The 20,383-nt window shown below is 39.9% G+C and overlaps 2 protein-coding genes across 3 annotated transcripts; one reads left to right on the forward strand and one right to left on the reverse strand.

The window, feature by feature from the left end:
- Positions 1 to 724: 724 nt before the first annotated feature.
- On the forward strand, positions 725 to 7,801 carry RB195_000440 (uncharacterized protein; the record flags this gene model as incomplete). Of its 2 annotated transcripts, none has more annotated exons than XM_064196787.1 (12): positions 725 to 910; positions 965 to 1,064; positions 2,979 to 3,058; positions 3,147 to 3,221; positions 3,282 to 3,387; positions 3,916 to 4,021; positions 4,091 to 4,223; positions 4,339 to 4,466; positions 4,540 to 4,632; positions 4,687 to 4,809; positions 5,399 to 5,540; positions 7,640 to 7,801. In XM_064196787.1, 12 exons carry the CDS (start codon positions 725 to 727, stop codon positions 7,799 to 7,801), a joined length of 1,434 nt encoding a protein of 477 aa, XP_064052668.1. The 2 variants fall into 2 exon arrangements, with proteins under 2 accessions (XP_064052668.1, XP_064052669.1); XM_064196788.1 differs by having other exon boundaries at positions 851 to 910.
- Positions 7,802 to 8,426: 625 nt separating this feature from the next.
- RB195_000441 (uncharacterized protein) lies at positions 8,427 to 18,685 on the reverse strand (the record flags this gene model as incomplete). The annotated part of the gene is made up of 8 exons (XM_013452700.2): positions 8,427 to 8,530; positions 8,588 to 8,741; positions 9,140 to 9,211; positions 9,267 to 9,364; positions 9,426 to 9,608; positions 9,790 to 9,964; positions 10,041 to 10,155; positions 18,588 to 18,685. The coding sequence occupies 8 exons, from the start codon at positions 18,683 to 18,685 to the stop codon at positions 8,427 to 8,429; spliced, it is 999 nt and encodes a 332-aa protein (XP_013308154.2).
- Positions 18,686 to 20,383: the final 1,698 nt, after the last annotated feature.

Here is a 20,383-nt window from a genome sequence, read left to right on the forward strand (position 1 = left end):
ACTTAAAGCGTTAAGATGAGCGTTTTTTAAAACCATTCCTTTGGAACTCTAAGAAGTATTTTAAAAACAAATTCGCACCTAAACATTTTTTTTCTAGCTGAAGAAAAAAACCAGTCTAGAACTGAAAGAAGAAAAAAAAACTGGGTAGCGCAAAATAATCCATAAACATTGCAAATTGTTTTTTTCCGATAGGGCTACGCACTCACAGATTATTTGGTGGAAATCACACATCTGAACGCTTAAGTGTGTCTTCGGGTGCGATTTTGGTATCTGTCCTGCCCTCCGGTCATGCATATGCTTAATTTTCGATGAATTACTGTCATTCTACAGTGGACTAGGGTTCAAATCAATTCAATTATAATCTGGTCAACCCTATAAAAGTGTTCCTCCTTGAGTGCATTTGTACTCAATTTGACTCTTAATCTTTGAACGCCTCTATAATTGGTCGCCCATTGTCTGCGATGACCTGAGCCTTATCCTTCTCCCTATGACGCTTGCCGAGTGCACATCCGCCACATCTCTATCTCGCCCCATCTCGTATTATTATGGATATTTTTCACCTTCATCCTTCTTCTCTATTCGAACAATTTTTCTCTTTTTCCGTTTTTCATAGAGAAAAATTTATAAAATTCTCAAAATTCTCAAATTCTATCTGTTGAAATTCCTCGTGTTAATCGCTAAAATTCAAATATTGCTCCATCTTGGATTCTCATGGACGTTCAGGATGGGGAGTCCCACTCTTTTCTCATCGAACGGTATTAGACTATTTATTCTTGGATGGATTTTAACCGCTATTACTAACTTTCCTGCTGCTTTTACACATACCTCTGTCAACTCGGCCGTACTTAAAATGAACGAATATTTGAACGATTCGTTTACGGATCGTTATCGACCATTGGACCATCATGAGGTGAATTTGTCAATTTTCGAAGAATTTTCATCGTATTTACAATACACCATTTAGGTTTCCTTAATAAAATCAACTATAAATAGTGTTTGGTATGCTGGACAAGTGGTTGGTGCAGCTATGAGTCCATATGTGTGCGATAATTGGGGAAGAAAACGTTAGTTTCTTTTTTCCTCCCTTCCTTCTGCTTTTTTCTCTACATTTGTTTCAAAGACATCCGTAGAAACCGGTCTTTAGTAGATCTAACATCACAACCGCAGAATTTTACGGGGATTTTTGCAGAATTCCAAGAAAATTTCTGGAAACCTAGATGAAATGAACCCTATTTTCATTTCTGCTTAAGAGTAGCAGCAATCCACTCATAATCCTTTTTCCGAACCTCTAAAAGAATTGGACATTTCGAATATGTTTTTTCAACAAAATTTATTACTACTGAAGAAGAATACTACGTAAAAGGAAAGATAAAGGTATAGAAATAGGTAGAAGATTAGTACGTACAAGGAACTAATCAATAATTTTTTAATGGCTTCCTGTCTACTTGATTTTCTAAACGTAATCCAAGTTGTGAAGTGCAGAAAAATTTCAAAGTGGATATTCTTTGATAGAAGGCAGCATATGACACGGATTTGACAACGCTGGGATTTGTTCAAGAAAACATAGGGTTTCTGGGCCAGATCTTGAGTATAAGAGCGAGTGGGGTTCAATTTCGCTGAAATATCCTAGGTGTGGAAAACGGCTTTATCGATCGAATTTTCTTGCTAGACACCCAAAAGCGTATCGCACATATATGCGTACGCAAGCATACGCGCCGCGTATTCCAACGAGCGGGAGAGACAGCGTTAGTAGTTAATTAGTCGTTAGTTAGCTCACAGACGTGGACATAGGTTAGACACGCGTTCGTGAGCCTCAAACGGTTCCGGAATTTAAGCGGACGTATCGACACATCCCAACTGATTGATTGATCGAAGTGAAACGTCTTATACTTTATCTTATATACATATATAGGGTTTCGGTTCATTTTCCACTTTCTTCCATCTTTCTGTCAAAAGATCAGTGCCTCTCTTCCAAGAATTCCTCCTCAAACTTTATTTTATGCGATTGGAAAAAGTGTATAATTTCGGCTAGATGATGCACTACAGTTCGGATTTTTTTCTGAAGGAGCCTTTTCGGGGAGGGTGTAGTAAAAAAAAAATTGTCTATTCTTAGCATTTAGCGTGAATCTGCGGAACTTGCGACGTAAAAAATGTTTTAGACGTTCACCTCGACATCAGAATGGAACTACTATCTTCATTTAAAAGGCTGTGGAATTGATAGGCATATGCTGAGCACTACGATCGCAGAGAAATAGTAATAGAAAAGTTATGAATGCTCGAATTTTTCTAAAACTTTTTAAACAGTAACTGAAGAATGTGATGAAATGAGAAAATTAACATTATAAGCATTGAATGGAGTAGGATCAAAAAAAAAGATAATGTAAAGCGGAAAATAATATAACCGATTGCGTTCGAGAGTGTCACAGTAGAGCAGCCAGTGACTGGCTTCCAATGTGAGATGCGGAGCAGGAGGTTCGGCGGAAGAAAACTCAGCGCTATTTCTAAATTACCTTTCCTATTTTTTAGTTATTTTTTATTTTTTGCTATTTTCATATTAATTCTTAACCAAACTATGTAGCGAACAAGGCGAATGAATTATATATTAGATGACTGATGTGACTGACCATTCCGATCATCTTAAATTCGAATAATACAAAATTTATCTCAACTGGAAGTGAATAACAAATTTTTAGTTGACTGATGGCGATGAATATGTCCGGGCTCGAATATTGACCTCCGTAGAGAACTTACAATGTGGTAATATAGGGATAAAATACATTGTCAACTTTCTACAGTAATAACTTAACAATAAGAATTGAAAATTGAATTAATTAAAAATATGCTGACGGAAATTCGGGATGATATAAACTATAGAAGCGAACATAATCCAAAACATAATCCGGAATGATATGAACCAATGGCAAATTGCCAAAATGTCTTTAGCCAATTGATGGCGTCCGACTAACGTCCAGTTTTAGCGGCCTACATTATCTCAGTGGTACTGATGACAGCAGCGTGTGGAATGCAGATGATTGCTTCCCTCACACCTTTTCCAGAGGTAGATCCAACCACCTTGTGGTCGTACGAACCGGCCTAAAACCCCCTAACTCAAGAAAAACCGTTCAATTTCAATCTATACACTTTAGATTTTAATAGTTGGTCGAATAATCACAGCCGTTTTCTCGCCGCTAAGTGATGCAGCACTTATTCTCTATCTTCAGGTATAAAGATTTAGACAAGCTATAGTGATGAATCAAGCACTGTATCCCAGAATTTTTCAGGAAATTTCGCCCTCTAGCCTCAGGGGTACGATGTCATCATTGTACTCTACAGGTTATGCTGTAATGTGTCTTTTCGGGATGCTTCTCGGACATGAAGAAGTGCTAGGTGAGTCAAGGTTCTCCAATTGGTTTACTCCACGTAGTTCTGTCTCCCAATGTCGGTTATTGCGATATCGCCTACGGTATTCATACCGGAGTACTGTAGATAACAAATTCACACTGTTTGTGAGTTCTTTGAGGGAACGCTGGCGGTGCCGTCCATACCTTTTGGTGTTGGAAGGTGTTGGTGCTCCCGTGCTTAAACCAAAAGTCAATAATAATATAAGATATAATAATAATGATAATTATAATAATAGTAAAAAATAGCTAATAATAATATGTAATAATAGTCTTATAAAATAAAATATAATAATAGTAATTTTTGTAAAATAATAGCATAATATGTATAATAAATATATAATAGTATAATATATGTAATAAATGATAATTTTATAAAATAAATATAAAATAATCCAATAATATCCACAATTTCCTACAATACCAATAATAGTATTTGCTCTGCTGCAAATTTTCTCAACCTTGAGAATACATAGAGCGGTGGAATATCCTCCGATGCAAGAAGAAATTCTTCCAGGTCACTCGCTCACAGTTCTCCTATTCGTACCAGTTATACCGGGACTGATTTCTCTGCTGATATTGATTTTCCTGCCAGAAACTCCTAAATTTTTGATAATTTCGCGGTATGTTCCTTCTTTAAAATCACAGTAATCAAATCGAAAAAAAAACAACGTCTAAAAATTCTCATTTAGACATAATTTGAAGGCCGCACTTGCTTCGTTACGTTTCTATCAAGGGGATCGGGAGGAATTGCAGGAGGAACTCGACAAATTGCAAGTTGAAAGCAAACACAGTGATTCGGGGAGAAATGAGGGTGGTGTGAAGGTTAGTAGTGACTGGAAAACACTTTTCTATCGGTTTTAAACAGATTAAGTAATAAAATAGGTACAAGTACAAGATAAGTGGATAAAAAACCAAAATAAAATAAAAATAAATTCAGATGATTATCACCACCAGTCATCTTCGTCGAGCGTTCACAATCTCAACCGCCGTTCTTGTCCTAACACTTCCTTTCTATCCGATTCTCCAGAACAGCACTTATTTTTTCACTCATCTACACGTTCCAAGGTGAGCTGGTTTCTCTTTTGCGTAAACATCTATGAAATATCTTTCATCTGAAATTATGAGGGATGATTTTCAGCGATATAGCCCAGACCTGTTCTTCGTTGCTAATGGTTCTACTTGCATTCTCTTGCATTATCTCAACATCCATAGTGGATAAACTTCCAAGAAGGTCGAGAGAATTCGAATAAATTGAAAGAATGTTGAAGGAAATATTTGTTTTAAGATTTATTTTGCTAAAAGCTGGTACATCATGCATGTTCTCACTTACTGCTTTTGTCATAGCTGCAGAATACGGCTTCACATACATAGCCATGACTGCCGTATTCGTTTTCGTCTTCTCTTATGGGTAGGTTTTTTTTTATTATAGGAGTTTTTTTCTTAATTTATTCCAACGCTTTATTCCTCTTCAAAATATTTGCCTTTCTTCAATTCTTTCATAACGTTACCGTGGAATAAGGAACGCCAGAACAAGGCATTACTTTAAAAGACCTTATTCATCGAAAATAGTGAAGATACTCTTTAAAAAATCCACAAACATAGGTCTCCCACACTTCCGGGCACAATTCTACCCTATTAGATAATAAGTAAACTTTTCCATTGCTAAATAAGGTTTTACTCGAGATGGGATTACAATAATGACACTTTGTTCCAAGTCCAGGAACTCATGAAAGTTAGTAGTCGTTACTGAGACAAACATTTTTCTTCGCCACCCCACATTGGTTTGACATTAGTTGCCAAGGTAGTTGTAGAGGAGTGTGTTCGAATATTTAAGGATCGATCCTATTTTTATTGCCTCCGGAACGAAGGCGGAACCATACACCAGTTATCTCAATATAAACAACTTATATGTAAAATGTTGAATTTGTCCTCACATTTGATCTGCTAAGTTGGAATGAGGTATAAACGGAAAAGAATTTTTCTTTTTGTTTTTGCAGTGTTGGAGTTGGTCCTGTCGTGTGGTTCATCTCTCCAGAGTTGGTGCCGCTACAGTACCGATCAACAATGTTCTGCATGTGCTACGGTGTACATTCGATGCTAGTTGTGCTAACTAATTTTGCTACATTGCCTTTGATAGGGGTGAGTATATGTTTATTCAGTAAATTTGAAAAACGGTAAATTAGGTGAATTGGGATTATTTCCGTTTTGCATTGCTTTTCAATAGATTAAGAACGCTCCATAAGCGCTCGGGTCAAAACAACCTGACCTGTGGTGCAATTTCGTAAGCTGCAGCGCTCGAAATGGCTCTGTAGGACCTCGCTCGTGAAGAAACGATGAGGAGATGGACAAACTGACTCTTGTTCTGGCCGACCTACGATTTACAGGGTGTTCATCGTTAGAAGAGTGATAGAAATCTGGCAGCGGTATTCGAAACCAATGCAATTAGCCTTTCTGGACTTTGAAGACGCCTTCGAGTCTCCTCACAGCGGCCGTCTTCTCAAGCTCTTTGCACCGATGGAGTTCCGAGAATGTTCGTTCGCCTTCTTGATCACATGAATGAACGAACAAATTGCTGCAGTTCGAACACCAGGGGACGTACATCATTCAAAGTCGCAACCGGAGGGAGACAAGGGGCAGTGTCAGGAGCATTCCTGTCTCCAGTTCAACTTCGCCATCAATGGTATAGTGCGAAAGACAGTCGATCAGTGTCCTCTAACATCGTCTTAGCATTCTCAGGGTGCCCTTGACCGATCTCAAGTAGGCCGACGACGTTGCTATATTGCTGCTATGTTGCTATAGAAAGCAGTTCGAAACTTCAACATTTTGTCGACCGCATATCGAAGCTGGCTGCACCCTATGGATTACGTCTGCACCCTGAGAAGTGGAGCCAAATGTGGGTTTCCTTAAGACCTCCGACGGGAATTAGGGTGGACGCGCAACTGATCGAAGTGGTGGATGAGTTCTGTCATCTGGGCTGTACGCTGCAGAACAACGGAAACTACGAGAGTGATATAAACCAGAGAAGCGCTAGTCCCTGCCACATATTCAACTCTCTGACCGAGTATTCTTAGTCAACTGGCAACTCGTTTACGAAGTCAAGCTGTGGGTTTACTCATTCACTGTTATACGACGTCCTCTATTGCAACATGCCCCGTCCCGCCCGCGATTCGTCGAATGAAATGAATTGCCCATCGAGGCGTCCGAACGGATATTCGACCAATCGCGGGCGGGGGCGGGGCGCAAGGGTGGCGGGTTGCAACAAAGTACGTCGTAAGGAATGCATCCCGAAGCCGTCTTTTCACACTGATGCAGGGAGAAATGAACGCGATCCCATGCGTTTTTGCAATCTACGCCCCCATATAGTTTTTGGCCCCTGGAAATCCATACCATGTCAGATTCGTGGGGTGATGCTTCTAACTCCGCTCTCGGACTAAAAGTCCGCCATTAGGTGCACTGCAATTATATTAGCGGGCATGTACGGTTGAAAACAGTAACCGCTTATCCAGTGCTTCAATAAAATAAATGAAAACAATAAATGAATATGTTTGCACCATACTGTGATGGTGATAACTTACTAGTTGGGAAGATACTCCACTTTTTTTCGGAGAAACGAATGACTTTTCTCTGTGGTGCACAGTGTTCACTGATGCTTTCAATAATCGCGACCTGAATCTTTCAGCGGTGAAATGAATGACGGCGATTCGTACTCGATTACCTACCTGATACTTCTAATGGAAGTAGCGATTTCAAACAATTCGGCAATTAGTTCCCTATTATTTATTGAATAGTGTTCCCAGAATCAATTAATTTTACGAAAATAACAATACTTAGGGTAGTTCGGCAATTAGTTCCTTATTAGTTATTGAATAGTGATCCTAGAATCAATTAATCTTACGAAAATAACAATATTAAGGTTGTTCGAGTACAGTTTTTTAGCGTCATGTCAACGTCCTAAGAAAAATTACTACTGAATATGTACACAACCAAATACTGTAAATAAATTGTGAAAAACCCGAAAAAAGAATGCAACGAGTAGGGATCAGTTTCGTGTACAATTCCGGCCCAGGTAATTTCGTATTCAAACCCATGCCGACTGATATTAATATATTGTATTGATTGGGGTGATGTTTACTTCAAAAAAGAAGCGTAAGACCGGTTCTTCTTCCCTATTAGTAAACTTCTCAAGAAAATATGAAATGCACTGAAAATATAGGAAAAACCCAACCAGATTATTTCAGGTTATTGGAGCAGTTTGCTTCGTGCCCATCTACATCGTTCCATGTTCTCTGGCACTCATCTACGTGTACTTGTACCTACCGGAGACGCAAGGGAGAGATACGCTGGATATTGTCCAGGAACTCAAAAGCCGTGCAGAGAAACGTGATGCAACAAATGCTTAACGTCAGTTATGATGTAACATTAGGTCTAATTTCCACCAAGAATCCACATTCCTTCCACCAATCTTCAAGTAAGGTTGTGTGCAAGGCATCATGATTAAAATAAAATATTTATCTCATGTTTATTACTATATCACTAAAAACTCGCGAAGGATTATGTTTACAAAAAATATAAATTGAATCTCAGAAACTTCCAGAAAGAACAACACTGTAACTAGTAGTTGAAAACTAACAAATTGTATAATATGAGAGCAAAACAGAAGTACAATTCGATTCTGTAGGTAGGCTCGAAAAAAACCTAAACAGTATGAATACCGCGTAACAAAACAACGCAAATTCGCATGCTCTAGTGAAACGCCCACGAAATGAACGATGTGAAAATGTGAACGACGTTAACGTAAACAAATCACAGTTAAATAATGCACAGAAATCATCTCGAAGGAGCAATTACAGTGCGATCGATAGAGAAGATTTTTCGAAATGTGTACAATGTTGCGCTACCGAGGAGCCGCCATTAATCTAACTTATAACCCGTTAAGAAACCGGCGAATACTGTAACCCAATAAACGAAGTGGAAAGCGCGTTTGGATCGCACTGCTAAAGTGTATACGAATGTGGTCAGCTGCTACTACGACCATAAAACAAATCCAGGGAATAAAAACAACATCATGAATAGGACATGTTGCGTTGAAGAGAATCCAGCGACATTCGACTGATACTCGTACGATCGGGCTGAAAATGGGAAGCGTGGAACGGTAGGTGAATATTTTTGAAAATTATAGTTATTACCTATGTCCTCATGGACCACAAATGCGCCTTCCTCGTTTCCGATTCGATTCGTCCCTAACAGAATACTATCAGATGCGCCACTGAGAACATCTTGCATCAGTGGTATCGCATCCCAGAAAGAGTTTTCTCCCTTACCAACTGCGCCCATTGCATCCTAGAAAATAGCAGTAAATATGGACATCTCGCGTTTGTATGTTGGGTCTAGTGTTTCAGGTACAGATGTTTCAGAAGTTCTGCTTGAGGTCAGCTGGTAGAGGGACCCTTGGAAAAAAGTGATCTCTAAAATTAGGAGGAATTCTCAAGCAATTTCCAACCCATGCACTGCCTATCTATCCTTACATAAATAATGAAGATTTATGCTTCGAAAAAAATCCAACTAAAGAAGAAATGTTTCGTAGTAATTAATTCCTATTTTTACGAAAGTCTAGATCTCGGGTATTAAAAAGATCGTATGACGATAACAAAAAAAAAAGAGATCTTTCTGATATCTATGTGGCGATTTCTTAGGGAGCAAAAGTTGACTAATTGTGACTCAGCGAAATTGTTCCCTACCTTTCGTTCATGCTCCAATGGTGTGTCAAAAGTGAAGGTGCCAGTAGCTCCTTGCTGAGCAAGCGCAGCAACCTGAAACACAAAAATTCAGATCTATGATATAAGTGAAAAAAGCGACAATATCTACCTTCTGTAGTTGTTCCTGATTTAGACCATCAGGAATTTTCTGTTCGCGCCTTTGAGGCTGAGAAACTGAATGAGCGATTGCAGCAAACTTTGGATTAACTGAAAAAAAGTCTATTTCTGAAAATCGCAACAAATTGCATTTGTTGACATTTAGACATACGATGAGGAATATCCCGCTGTGATAAGTCTTCCTGGTCTTCGGCACTTTCAAAAGATGCACGACTCGTTGATGTTGTTGTGACCTCGTTATGTTGACGAACATGGATCACCAGACGCATGTTGTCAGCAGCACAAATCCCGTACTGTGTATTATTGATACCTTCTTTTTCACCACTAGACGTTGCTAAACAATAATCTTCAGTTTCATGGCGGTAACTTACAAACCTTCACAATTCAAATTCTCTTTAAATAAAAAAAACCGACGATTTTGTGGTGCTACAACGCAATACCATGAATAAAAACAATAAAACTATTTGCAGTGATGCAAGTTCCCTACGTAGCGAATCATTACATGAAACACTTACAGATCCAATAGTACGTCTCGCCGGGATCAAAAAGTAGGGATTCGGAAGAAGGAAGTGGACTGTATCGACGGACCCCAATTATTGTCGCTCTCTCAGAAGAACTGCCGCCATCACAAGTGACTACCAGCGTCTTCTGAGTCTCTAGAAGACACTCGGTGTAGGATAACGCACTAACCTAAAAAGATGGCGGTAAGCATTTAGATAAGTTCAGAATGGATGCTAGAAAAAAGAACCCAGATAGTGGATCATACCTTATGGATCTTCAAGTATCTCTTTTCTGCTCCAGGACCGGGGCACACCACTCGTAATGTATCGTCCATGTTGACTGTTATAGAATTCGAAATTTCATCATCAGGGAAACGGAACCTAAAATACAACTGGAGTACTTAATTATATTGTGCAAGTTAACAAGGGAACGTAATCCAATCCCATTCCGACCCCTTGCGCAATACTCGCCAATGACACCGACTGTCTTCCGGTCAGTGCATCCGCCTGATTCAATCCCATTAAGAGAGAAAAGACGTGGGCGGTGGATCTACTGTCGTTTGACGTCACCGACACTCACAAAGCTGTTCATTACACAGCTTAGTAAACAAATTAGTATACCAATTGCGAAATAATCCATATGAATATAAGTTTAATTCGCACACCGTACAAAAAAAATTAAAATGTCGGTATATTCTCTCTTGAAAGCTTGCAAAGGTTAAGAATGGTAAGCAAGAGAGATCTTTAAAGGACTCACAGAAGTATTCCTCACTCAGATTTGTAGATTCAAGAAATACTTATAAAAATATTTATGCTAGCTGCACAGCAAGATTCTAAACTTGAGAAGCGACAAAATGCAATCCAAGGAGAGGTTATCTGCAGTATGCTGCATGTTTTGTAGTACTTACTTCCAGAATTGGAACGAAAGAAATCTCAGAAACATACTATGCGATAAAACCTTGATTACGTTTCTTCTTATAAGCGTCGAGAAGAAAACCAAGAAAACCACAAAAACTTCACTTTTCTGCACACCGACAGCACGCACAAATTGAAGCAGTAGAGAATTTCATCACATAACGATTAAAAAGCACAGTTTTCTTTCGAATACAGGTGTAAGAAGACCAGACGTTCACCAATGAAGTGGATTTCTCACAGTTTTATAATATTAATTTGATTAATAACCTATAATCAACCAATATTGATGAGAAACATTTCTCTGTCTCTCCCTTTCTTTTTTCCTTCTCTCTCTCTTTCCCTCTTGTCAGTGCAGCAGCACATATATCCACCTTTGAGTAGGGAGGACCGAGATTACCACGGAAGGATTTAATGAAAAACTCCACTACAAAAAGTGAATTTATGTGAGGCGAACAGCAACAGCCTGAGATCTAACCTATAACCTCCTCAGATTCTCTGTCTTCAGCTTACGTTGCTGGAGGTCAACGCGCAACTCCGCCATATCCGTTAGCAGTATTTGTTTGCTGACCGCCTGACACCTGTCCAGTCTCTAATTGACGGCCACAGTAGCACCCATTTTCGTGGCAGCAGCCAAAAAGAAAAAAATCAGCCGCAATTAATGTGTGAACAAAGCCAGCGTAACTGATGAAATACTTTGACCTAAGTAGTGCATGACTGACCACATGACACCTGCATATTATTCCCACAAACGTAGCATAGCATGTGCGGGCAAATACGAGCTGATAATCACATGTGCGAACGACGGACTGCTGTTATCTGATGAATTTTTCGCAGTCAATCAAAGAGTTACCGCCTATCGACGTGCTCCTGTTTGCCAGCCTATTAATGAACGACCGTGGTGGAGTCGCGATAGACTAGGACGACTTAGACCATTCGACCGTTCACGCCGCCATTCACCCAATATGAAAAGAAATTCTCAACCGACGACAAACAAAGTGGACTAGTCCCAACAGATACCCTTCGAAGAGGGCAACGGTGAAGACTAACCGTGAGGCCATGTGTGCTGAGGTCGTGATCAACGAGTAGCGCTCTAGTCATAAACTACGCGACAACTATAGATATGCAAATATTCAGAACAATGGTTGAGCCTTTCAGGTATGCATATCCACCCATTTGACCTCAACCAGCCATTCATGCACTATGAGCGGGTTCTTGTCATACAGGCACAATTTGGTCGGCAAGTTAAAAGATTTGTCCCATGTGGTACCGTAATGAGCCTAATCGCCTGAAAACCATCAACACGCATATGTCTTCACGCCTCTTTGTACAAGAAATCTAAATCACAAAAGGAGTCTACCGATCAGATAACGCCACAAAGATTTCTTTGGTCCAAGAATGCACATCAGCTATGAAGAGGAAGATATTATAAAAGGAAATAATATACTGCTTGTCTCAGCACTCTTAGGTCACCAACAAGAACAAACAAATCATTGAAAGAGAAAGCTCTGAAATCTAATGGAAAGAAAACTGAGGTATAACCGATTTAACTCAATTAGTGAGCTTTATTGGGTTCTTACTTGATGGATCCATCTCAGAGCTAAGAAACATAACCTTTGCACATTTCCCAAGTACCTAAACAGTCACTAACCAGACGTCTCCAGCAGATACTACGCTACCATATGAACTAAATCGGTGCCACTAAATGTTTTTTCTTTCTAACGACGAAGAATCCCAAGGTAGGATAGCATTTAAATTAACAGAGTCTGACAGTTCGTCAACCATTACTCATACGCACCAATTTGAAAGGGTTATAAATTTTATACGACCATGGAACGGTCAATGTGTGCTCATTGTTGAGGTTTTCCGTGCAATGCGGAGCAGTCACAGTGCATTTTCATCAAAGAACATTATCGTAACATCTGTGCTCTATCCGACATTAGCTCAATGAACGATGAAGCCGGACACCTCTAGAGTGTCATCGGATCCGTGAAGCGATTGTTCCTCGAAGGAGAGAAGTAGAAAGGAGTGCCGGTTCTGACTGGATTACTCTAACCTTCCAATCGGCTGATGTGCACTCAGTTCCATTAGAGAGGGGAAGGAAAGGCAACTTTTATATGAAAAACACCATGGTCGCGCAGCTCTTTTTACATCTCTACAGTGAAATGAGGCATGTGCAAAAAGGTGGCGCCATATCAGAGCGCGTAAATGTAAAACCAGCCCCTAACCGGGGACAATCGTAGTGGACACTGAAGCAAACGGTAACACGCAGCGCATAAAATGGAAAAAAATCCTTGAATACAGCATTAAGAAAAGAGTTATAAGAAACATAGCAGGTCATAGAATTATGTTAGCAGAAAATGTCACAATTGCAGCCACTCTATATCCGGTCATATTTCCTGACCCCTGCTGACCATGCTAAGCCCTTCCAGCAACACTTTATTACGTCACTAATCCCTCAAATCAACATTAGCGCGATCCCTACTTGCTTCCTCGAACACAGCAGGCATCATTGAACGAAATGCCATTACGTCATTGGAAAGCTATTTGATTTGGCAACACCATCCACCAAATATCTTCTGTACGGATAGAATAGATATTATCGAATAAAATGGATACATCTATTATGTTCTGTTTGTTTACGACATCATGATTCTTCACAACAATCGGGATCAGTTTTTTTCTGGAGGGTATCAAGCAATAATCTAATCAGAAGCACTCATAACTCATTCGCATGACCTTTTTGGCGCTATCTTCCGCGCAATCCTCTAATATCAAAGAGAAGACGACGAAAAACGTAATTAATTAATACGCAGATAGAACTGCATGTGTAGCTAAAAAAAAAAAAGAAATATAAGCGTTTCAGTACTGAGCTCATTTCTTACGAGGAAAGATTTTTGCACTTAAGTCCGCTCCTCCTCTACAAACTTATTGAGAATTCGTGGAGTCGAGAAAGACAGGGAAGAAAGACAAGAGAACTGACAGAAAGACAAAAGACTTGAGAAAGACAAGGAAGCTAAAATATCAACTTCATAACAGAGTTATAATAATAATAAGTAGGAAATGTAAACAGGATAACAGAACTTCCTAAGGTTCCTCTAAAAAAGGGCAATGACAGCCAACAAGGCCCAAGACTTGAATTTAATTACGTTGCGCAGACTTCATTAGCACTACATAAAAGGGGTCATAATTATAGAAATTATACAACTACTGATCTAATGGACTAGGCCCAATAGTTGAATCGTGGATACGTTTGCACGGATAAAAGCTACAGCAAACGTCAACTAATGCTTCGGAAAGCGGGAATAGATTTAAAAAGGAAGGAATTTAGAAGGTTAAGTGCCAAATTACTCATAAATCGCAACAGCATCATGTGTGAATTCCGACCCCATCCGCAAACATCCCTCATTTGAATCTTCTTACTTTAACGAGAGGACCGAGACGGCCTCCGCTCAGCGCCTAATCTAGTTAATAATCCGGGAACTCGGACGATCACAAACAATAACAACAGCAGCAGCGTCCCACCAGGCGGATTTCAGTTCCCTGCTACATAAAATTTAAGCAAAAAATAGCGCAGGATCAGATTACTGTCATGGATGTCAGGAAAGAACAAGCTATTTACTGACCTTACGCTAGCAATATAAGCATGGAGGGGTTCCACAAGTACGTTACGCAACGTTGAAGGCCTCATAGCTCAATGATAGGGTCGCCTGTACAAGATTACACATGGGATAAAAACGTACAATAGGGCGTACGCGGTCGAATCGTGGCTGAGTCACTCTGGATCATGATTATGCAAATCAACTATCGCTCTGGAACTGATCTGACAAGTCTTACGCATATCCGGTGACAGAGTTAGCAGGACAGAATGATTGGCACATGACTGCGCGTAAGTCCTAGGAAAAGATCTCTGTAATGATTAGAAGTAGTTACGAGAACGCAGCAACGTGTTCACACGAGTGATTGTCGCCAGTTGTTCCAAATTCTCGAGAAACAATTAGCGAGTGACGCAATAATACGCACCATTCAGCCATTTCCCATGGTTTATAGACAAGTGATCCAATCTATATCCGTTGATCGCTCGCCTAACTTCGGAAATAATTGTGCAATTAACAAATTGCTCGCACAGCAACAACCACTCTGGTCACTCTGATGCAGAAGCAATTTTTTCCTTCCTACCACTGTTATTGCAGCAACCATAATCCCACCGACAAACGTTCTTCAGCAATGAATGGGTACTTCACCGACATCGCCGTTGACACTGGATTTCTCAAGCAAACATGTGATTCTCGAGTGAATGACCACTACATCCTCTCGTAGTGTCATCCCAACTTTGCCTCCGATCAAATAAAGCAAATCGGTTCAACAAAAGGACTCGTATTCGTTGCCTGCTGTGAACTCAAAGCCGAAACTTATTAAAGAGACAGAGCAGAAGGAAAACTTTAATACCAATTTGCTTGGTGAAGCCCTTAAGACAAGTAAGTGATACCATCAAAAATAGGAGAACTGAGTTACATAATTGGTATTGTTATTCTCCCTCCAGACTCGGTTCAAGACAAAGAAATGGAGGTAATATGCGAAATGTGATACCATCCATTATGATGCAAAGCAAGGACATATTTAGTCGGAAGCAGCCAGGTTATGAGTAATTACTACCTACAACGACCAACAACAAGATCTCTCATTTAGGAACGTGTGAAAGGTGATTCCTGTCCTCCCAGGTTAATCCAAAATATTCACGACTACAAGCTTCATTATCAAGGATTGAGACTAATGGCTATGTTGGTGTCACCTGCGCACTCGCGTCACATTAATGAATATAAGCTTCGTTTACGGCTAACATCGCTTGGCTTACTGTGCTTCTGAAAAGGGCAAAACTAAAAACAGAAAACAAAACAAACTTTCCCGTTAAACAATAAACATATGCCGAAAAATCGTAGGACGAAAATGACAGTAATGCAGTAAGAAAAGGAAATGATTTTTAACCTTAAACTTTCGCAACACACGAAATTCACCATAGAAATATAGTTAGCGTGTATGAGAAGACTTCATCAAGCATTACCCATTTAGTATTCCAGCGGTTAATAAAACGATAAGGATTGGAAATAATGCATGGACGTCTACAGTAGTTCAACAAAGGTTCATCTACAGTGGGTTGTCACAACTTTAATTTTAGTAAGTAAAGCGCCAAATATAGTTTACTCCTACTGAATTACTTCATCTTTCAACAAAAATACTGCAACACATTTAGACAGAAATCCGATTTGCTCTATACATCGCGGTTACCTTGAACCTTGAAGGTAGCGAGTGAATCACGAATTTGACGGTGTTGGAATCTCTAACTAAACGGATATGGAAAGGGGCGTAGTCCATGAAGTCAAGCTAATACTCGTGAAGTACACTCCAACCTCTCGATCTACTAGTAGGAATTCCACATACCGTCATTTTGGTCAACTTATTTCTGTATACAACTTTTCGCTGTCAATCTGGGAACTATTAATACTTCACGCCCCATAACGTCTCGTCGTTGAATTGCAACGGTTCAGTTTCTTTGGATATCATGAAACACAGGAGATTCCACTATACATCAAATGAGATGAGTACTCGATGTCGTTCCAAGCAGATTACTCGCCATAGCACTAGACGGGAGCGATCCGCGAGGAGCACATCCGTATTCTAATGCATGCAAATGGATTGGCTGCAGTTAGTAAGGCAAGAGCACCATCGTTGTAATGGACGAGCGAATCACTGCAAATATTTCCGCTTTCTCACGATGAATTCATTTATGAATCGCTGTGCAGTGAGTATTCACGATTGTTGTGCGTAAATCTCACATATGGCCCTGGAGCTGTCAGCTTGCATAATCCTCAACGGCCAGATTGTCCACCAACAGGCAATTTTGGGCTTATTATAACATATATCGTCCAACAGTCTGCTAACAAGTAAAGCAAAAGGATGGCAGCTGAAAGAGAATGAGTCCATCGGGAATCATCAAGTAATATCGCAACGGAGGCAAAGGTGACCCCAATGCGCGCGAAAGAGATAGCGGCATTGCAAAGCTGTGGGTGAGTTCAGCGACAGCAGTAAATCTTGTCCCACAAAAAAAGCCAAGTCCAACTTGGCGCGAACAACCAGCATCGTTCGCACAAATGTGCAGATGAATGGCTTTGTCCCCTTTACACTACAATCTCTAGTTAACAAAGACATATGTTTACATTCCTATATACGCAACATTGCTCAATCCCATGGCGGCCGCCATAAGATCTGTTTATTTGATGAAGGGTGATGGACTGTTGCAACAGCAGTAAACGTTCTAAGCGTTCTTTCGTGTACGGAACAATTCACGAGACTTTCTATCGAGTTATGACCAACACCGGCTATTTCAGGTAAACACCGAATTTTTGAAAACTAATACAGAAAAATTGACCTCAGACAGGTACACCTCAATTCTTTCCACATTTGTTTTGCCTAGATCCTCCAATGTTCACAATTATTATAGGATTACTTACAGGTTACTTGCTGATTACTTCGTAAGTAAGACTAACGAAATATAAGATGGAAAGAACATTCCGTGATAAATGTATAGAAGGTAGCTTCTGTAAGAATGTGTCCAGCCATAGATGAACACACCATTAGCAGAAAGTCGTCGTGTAATCATATTCCCATCCTCGACCCGTTATTCCCATGAGTTTTTGAATTAGGAGCCTATTCCTTCAACGAGCGAAAATATGCGAGCCATTCTACATCCACATGTGAACGGAAAAAAAATCCATGCACTGAGGTTTTAAGCGCACAAAAAATGACTATGAAAGAAGTGCTAAGTGTTGCTTCATTAACGATTGTGAGAAGGAGACATCTTTTTCTTTGAAAAATTACAGAGATGCCATTATTCCGAGTGCTTCACCATTATAGTCTTGAAGGATGAAAACTGTAAACATTTATTTATAGGTGGATCTATAACACCATGAAAATCTTCCTTAGTGTTTGCATAAGCATGCTCCTGATATAATAGAACTAATGAAGTGGATAAACCCCCTGAAGAAGGTGTGAGAGTGAAGAAGTGACTCTCACAGCAGCATTAAGTAGGATAATGCATTCGCCTCTCACAGGAAGTAGTCCTTATAATCATGTCAGTGAATCACAATAAGTGTGCATGTAGCACGACCAGCAAAAAAATGGAAAACATAAGGAAGCAATTAAATGTGCATAAGAAATATATGGTTTTGTACTTAATGGTATCTCTAGTAATCTTATCAACACGATCTAAGAATAATCAGGAGATACCTGAACGCAATCGCACGTAATTCATGTCTCTTGGTTATAGCCCGTCACCAACGGCGACAGTAAATCATTCGCAACTACAGTAACCCTACACCTCGACTTGTGTATTGTCTTGTAGTTTGCAGTATCTTCAAGAATTAATTGCTCACATTGTTCCCCAACAGCAAAAGTGTATCCTAGCATCTTAGAGGAGAGGCGAAAGAATGGCAGTAAGATAGTCGTACAGCGAAATTACATTCACTAACAGCCTCGTGTACAGTCAATCAAAAATCAATACAACATCTTATTGTGGCGATATTCACTGAAAGTCGAATGTTCCAATTGTCAACTGACAATTCCACGCATAAGATTTGCTAAAATTACCCAAGTAGCAAGGAAGTCGTAGGACCCGCCAGTTTACTCTGGTTCTATTCGAGCGATAAACAAATAGGATCGGAGGGGCACCCGCTGAGTCTTATTGTGATATCGAAGCGCTACCAACAAGGAAACAAAAGAGGATACTAAGCTGTTCACCGTAGTTTTAAATTAGTAGCTGTTCCAACAGAAATGTTCATCATAACATCAACAAAAACCATGGAAAACAATTGAAAAAAGCAAAGTATAAAGAAAAATAGACATACTTGGTATTGGTGACGTTCCAGTAGATAGTGTGCTCCTCAGCCCATATCCTTCCTATCGTATTCGCAAAAAACAGACAAATAATAGTCGAGAAATACATTTAAAACAATGAGTTTTGTATATTCTCAATTTCTTCGTTGATTAAAGCATACGACAGATCTGTAAATAATTAGTAACTGTAGGAAAAAGGAAAAAGATGAAGTTATCACATGATGGAAAGATTAAAAACATAGCGGAAGCGAAAGTACACCCGGTAACAAGCACACGCATCGTCCGCCTATCGAAATAATGCGCCTCATACGGGGCGGGACAGTAAGGCGCTGAGGGCGCAGCTCCGCCCCGCCGGCAGAAACTCCGCAGGGGAACGGGACCCTCTCACTCAGTAAGTAACCCAGTAAGGAATTAGTACGGATCTTAAAACAATGGAAATCCCTGTTTTCTCCTCCAGATTCGAAGAAATCACACACTTTTTGGCGCTGGTCCCGCATTGATCGAAATCCAAAATTAAAGGACCTGGTGTGATTGTTTCAGATTTTCACCGTATAGGTACACTTGTTTTTCAAAACGGAATCGAGGGCATACTGGCTCTGTCGAAATATTCGATTTTTTGTTTTTATCACGTGTGGATAATTTGTGGATGATTGTAGTTTTTTTCTACAAATAATATTGTTGGGTTTCTTGCGAAGGAGTCCGTAAGATTTATATTATGATTCCAATCCATAGTTTGTGCTCTTTGCTCAGAATTCTCGACGCGAAGCCTCATCGAGCAAAAGCGAAGCATTTCCCACACGCCTTAGGTCTGCGACGAAGCTTGATTGGATCGACAAAATCTTCCCAGGATGTGAGAATTCACTGTGTCTAATTAGCTAACTAAGTACATGTCGCCATGGACCTGAAGTGCGTTGCTTTGCGGAAGGAAAAGGATAGGTTTAGAAGCAGATCCGTTTAAGAGCTGTAGATTTGCGGTCGCTGGTGTCCATCACAAAGCTTCTCCCAGGTTTTTTTTTGTTTCTGTTTAGGAAGTGCCCAGAGTTCTTTCCTCAGGGAGAAATGTAATCGGGGGAGGAAGGGGCACTCAGTGGGGCCCTTATTTCTCGACTCTCTAACTTACTTTTTTCTCTTAGTAATTTTAGTTTACATGCCATAGATCCTCTAAGACTAATGCTTAGGCCTTAGGGCTCCGATTGATTTGGTTATTTACTTCGAGAAATAAGAGCGCCACTGAGTGCCCCCTCCCCCAACTACATTTTACCCCCGTTTTTATTCATTTTTCGTTTTTTCTTCTGAATTTTCCCTTCTTTTTCTGAAGATTTTTCTCAGCGTTTGATATCTTCCATGATTTTCATATAAATATGTGCAGGGTGCTTCTTGGGTAAAGCAGAAAATCCACAATCGATAGCGTCTGTAAAGTATGGGGAAAATTTAGTTGGGATTGGAGGGAGGGAGAAAGCACTCAACATTGCTCTAATAGAACTGTACTTTGGAGCGCAAAAAAGTCCTTAAGTCACAAAGACCGCTCTTCACTGTCAAATGCGAATTGCGGAGAAGCCGTCTTTGAGGCCATTTTCGGCCTCATTGAAAGTGTCATATGATATGACTTAACTATTCGTTCCTCTTAGTAACCTTAGGCTGCATGTCATGGATCCTCTAAGACTTATGCTTAGGTTTTAGGGCCCCCAACTAACTGAGCTATTCACTTCCAGTGATCTCGATTGATGAACTATCGCTTTCTCAAATAGGAAAGTAATTTGACAGTTGATAGCAGTTTTTGTGCTCTAAGGACGATTTTTGCGCTCTA

This window comes from Necator americanus, chromosome IV (genome assembly GCF_031761385.1).
Source record: "Necator americanus strain Aroian chromosome IV, whole genome shotgun sequence".
NCBI classification, from domain to species: Eukaryota; Metazoa; Nematoda; class Chromadorea; order Rhabditida; family Ancylostomatidae; genus Necator; species Necator americanus.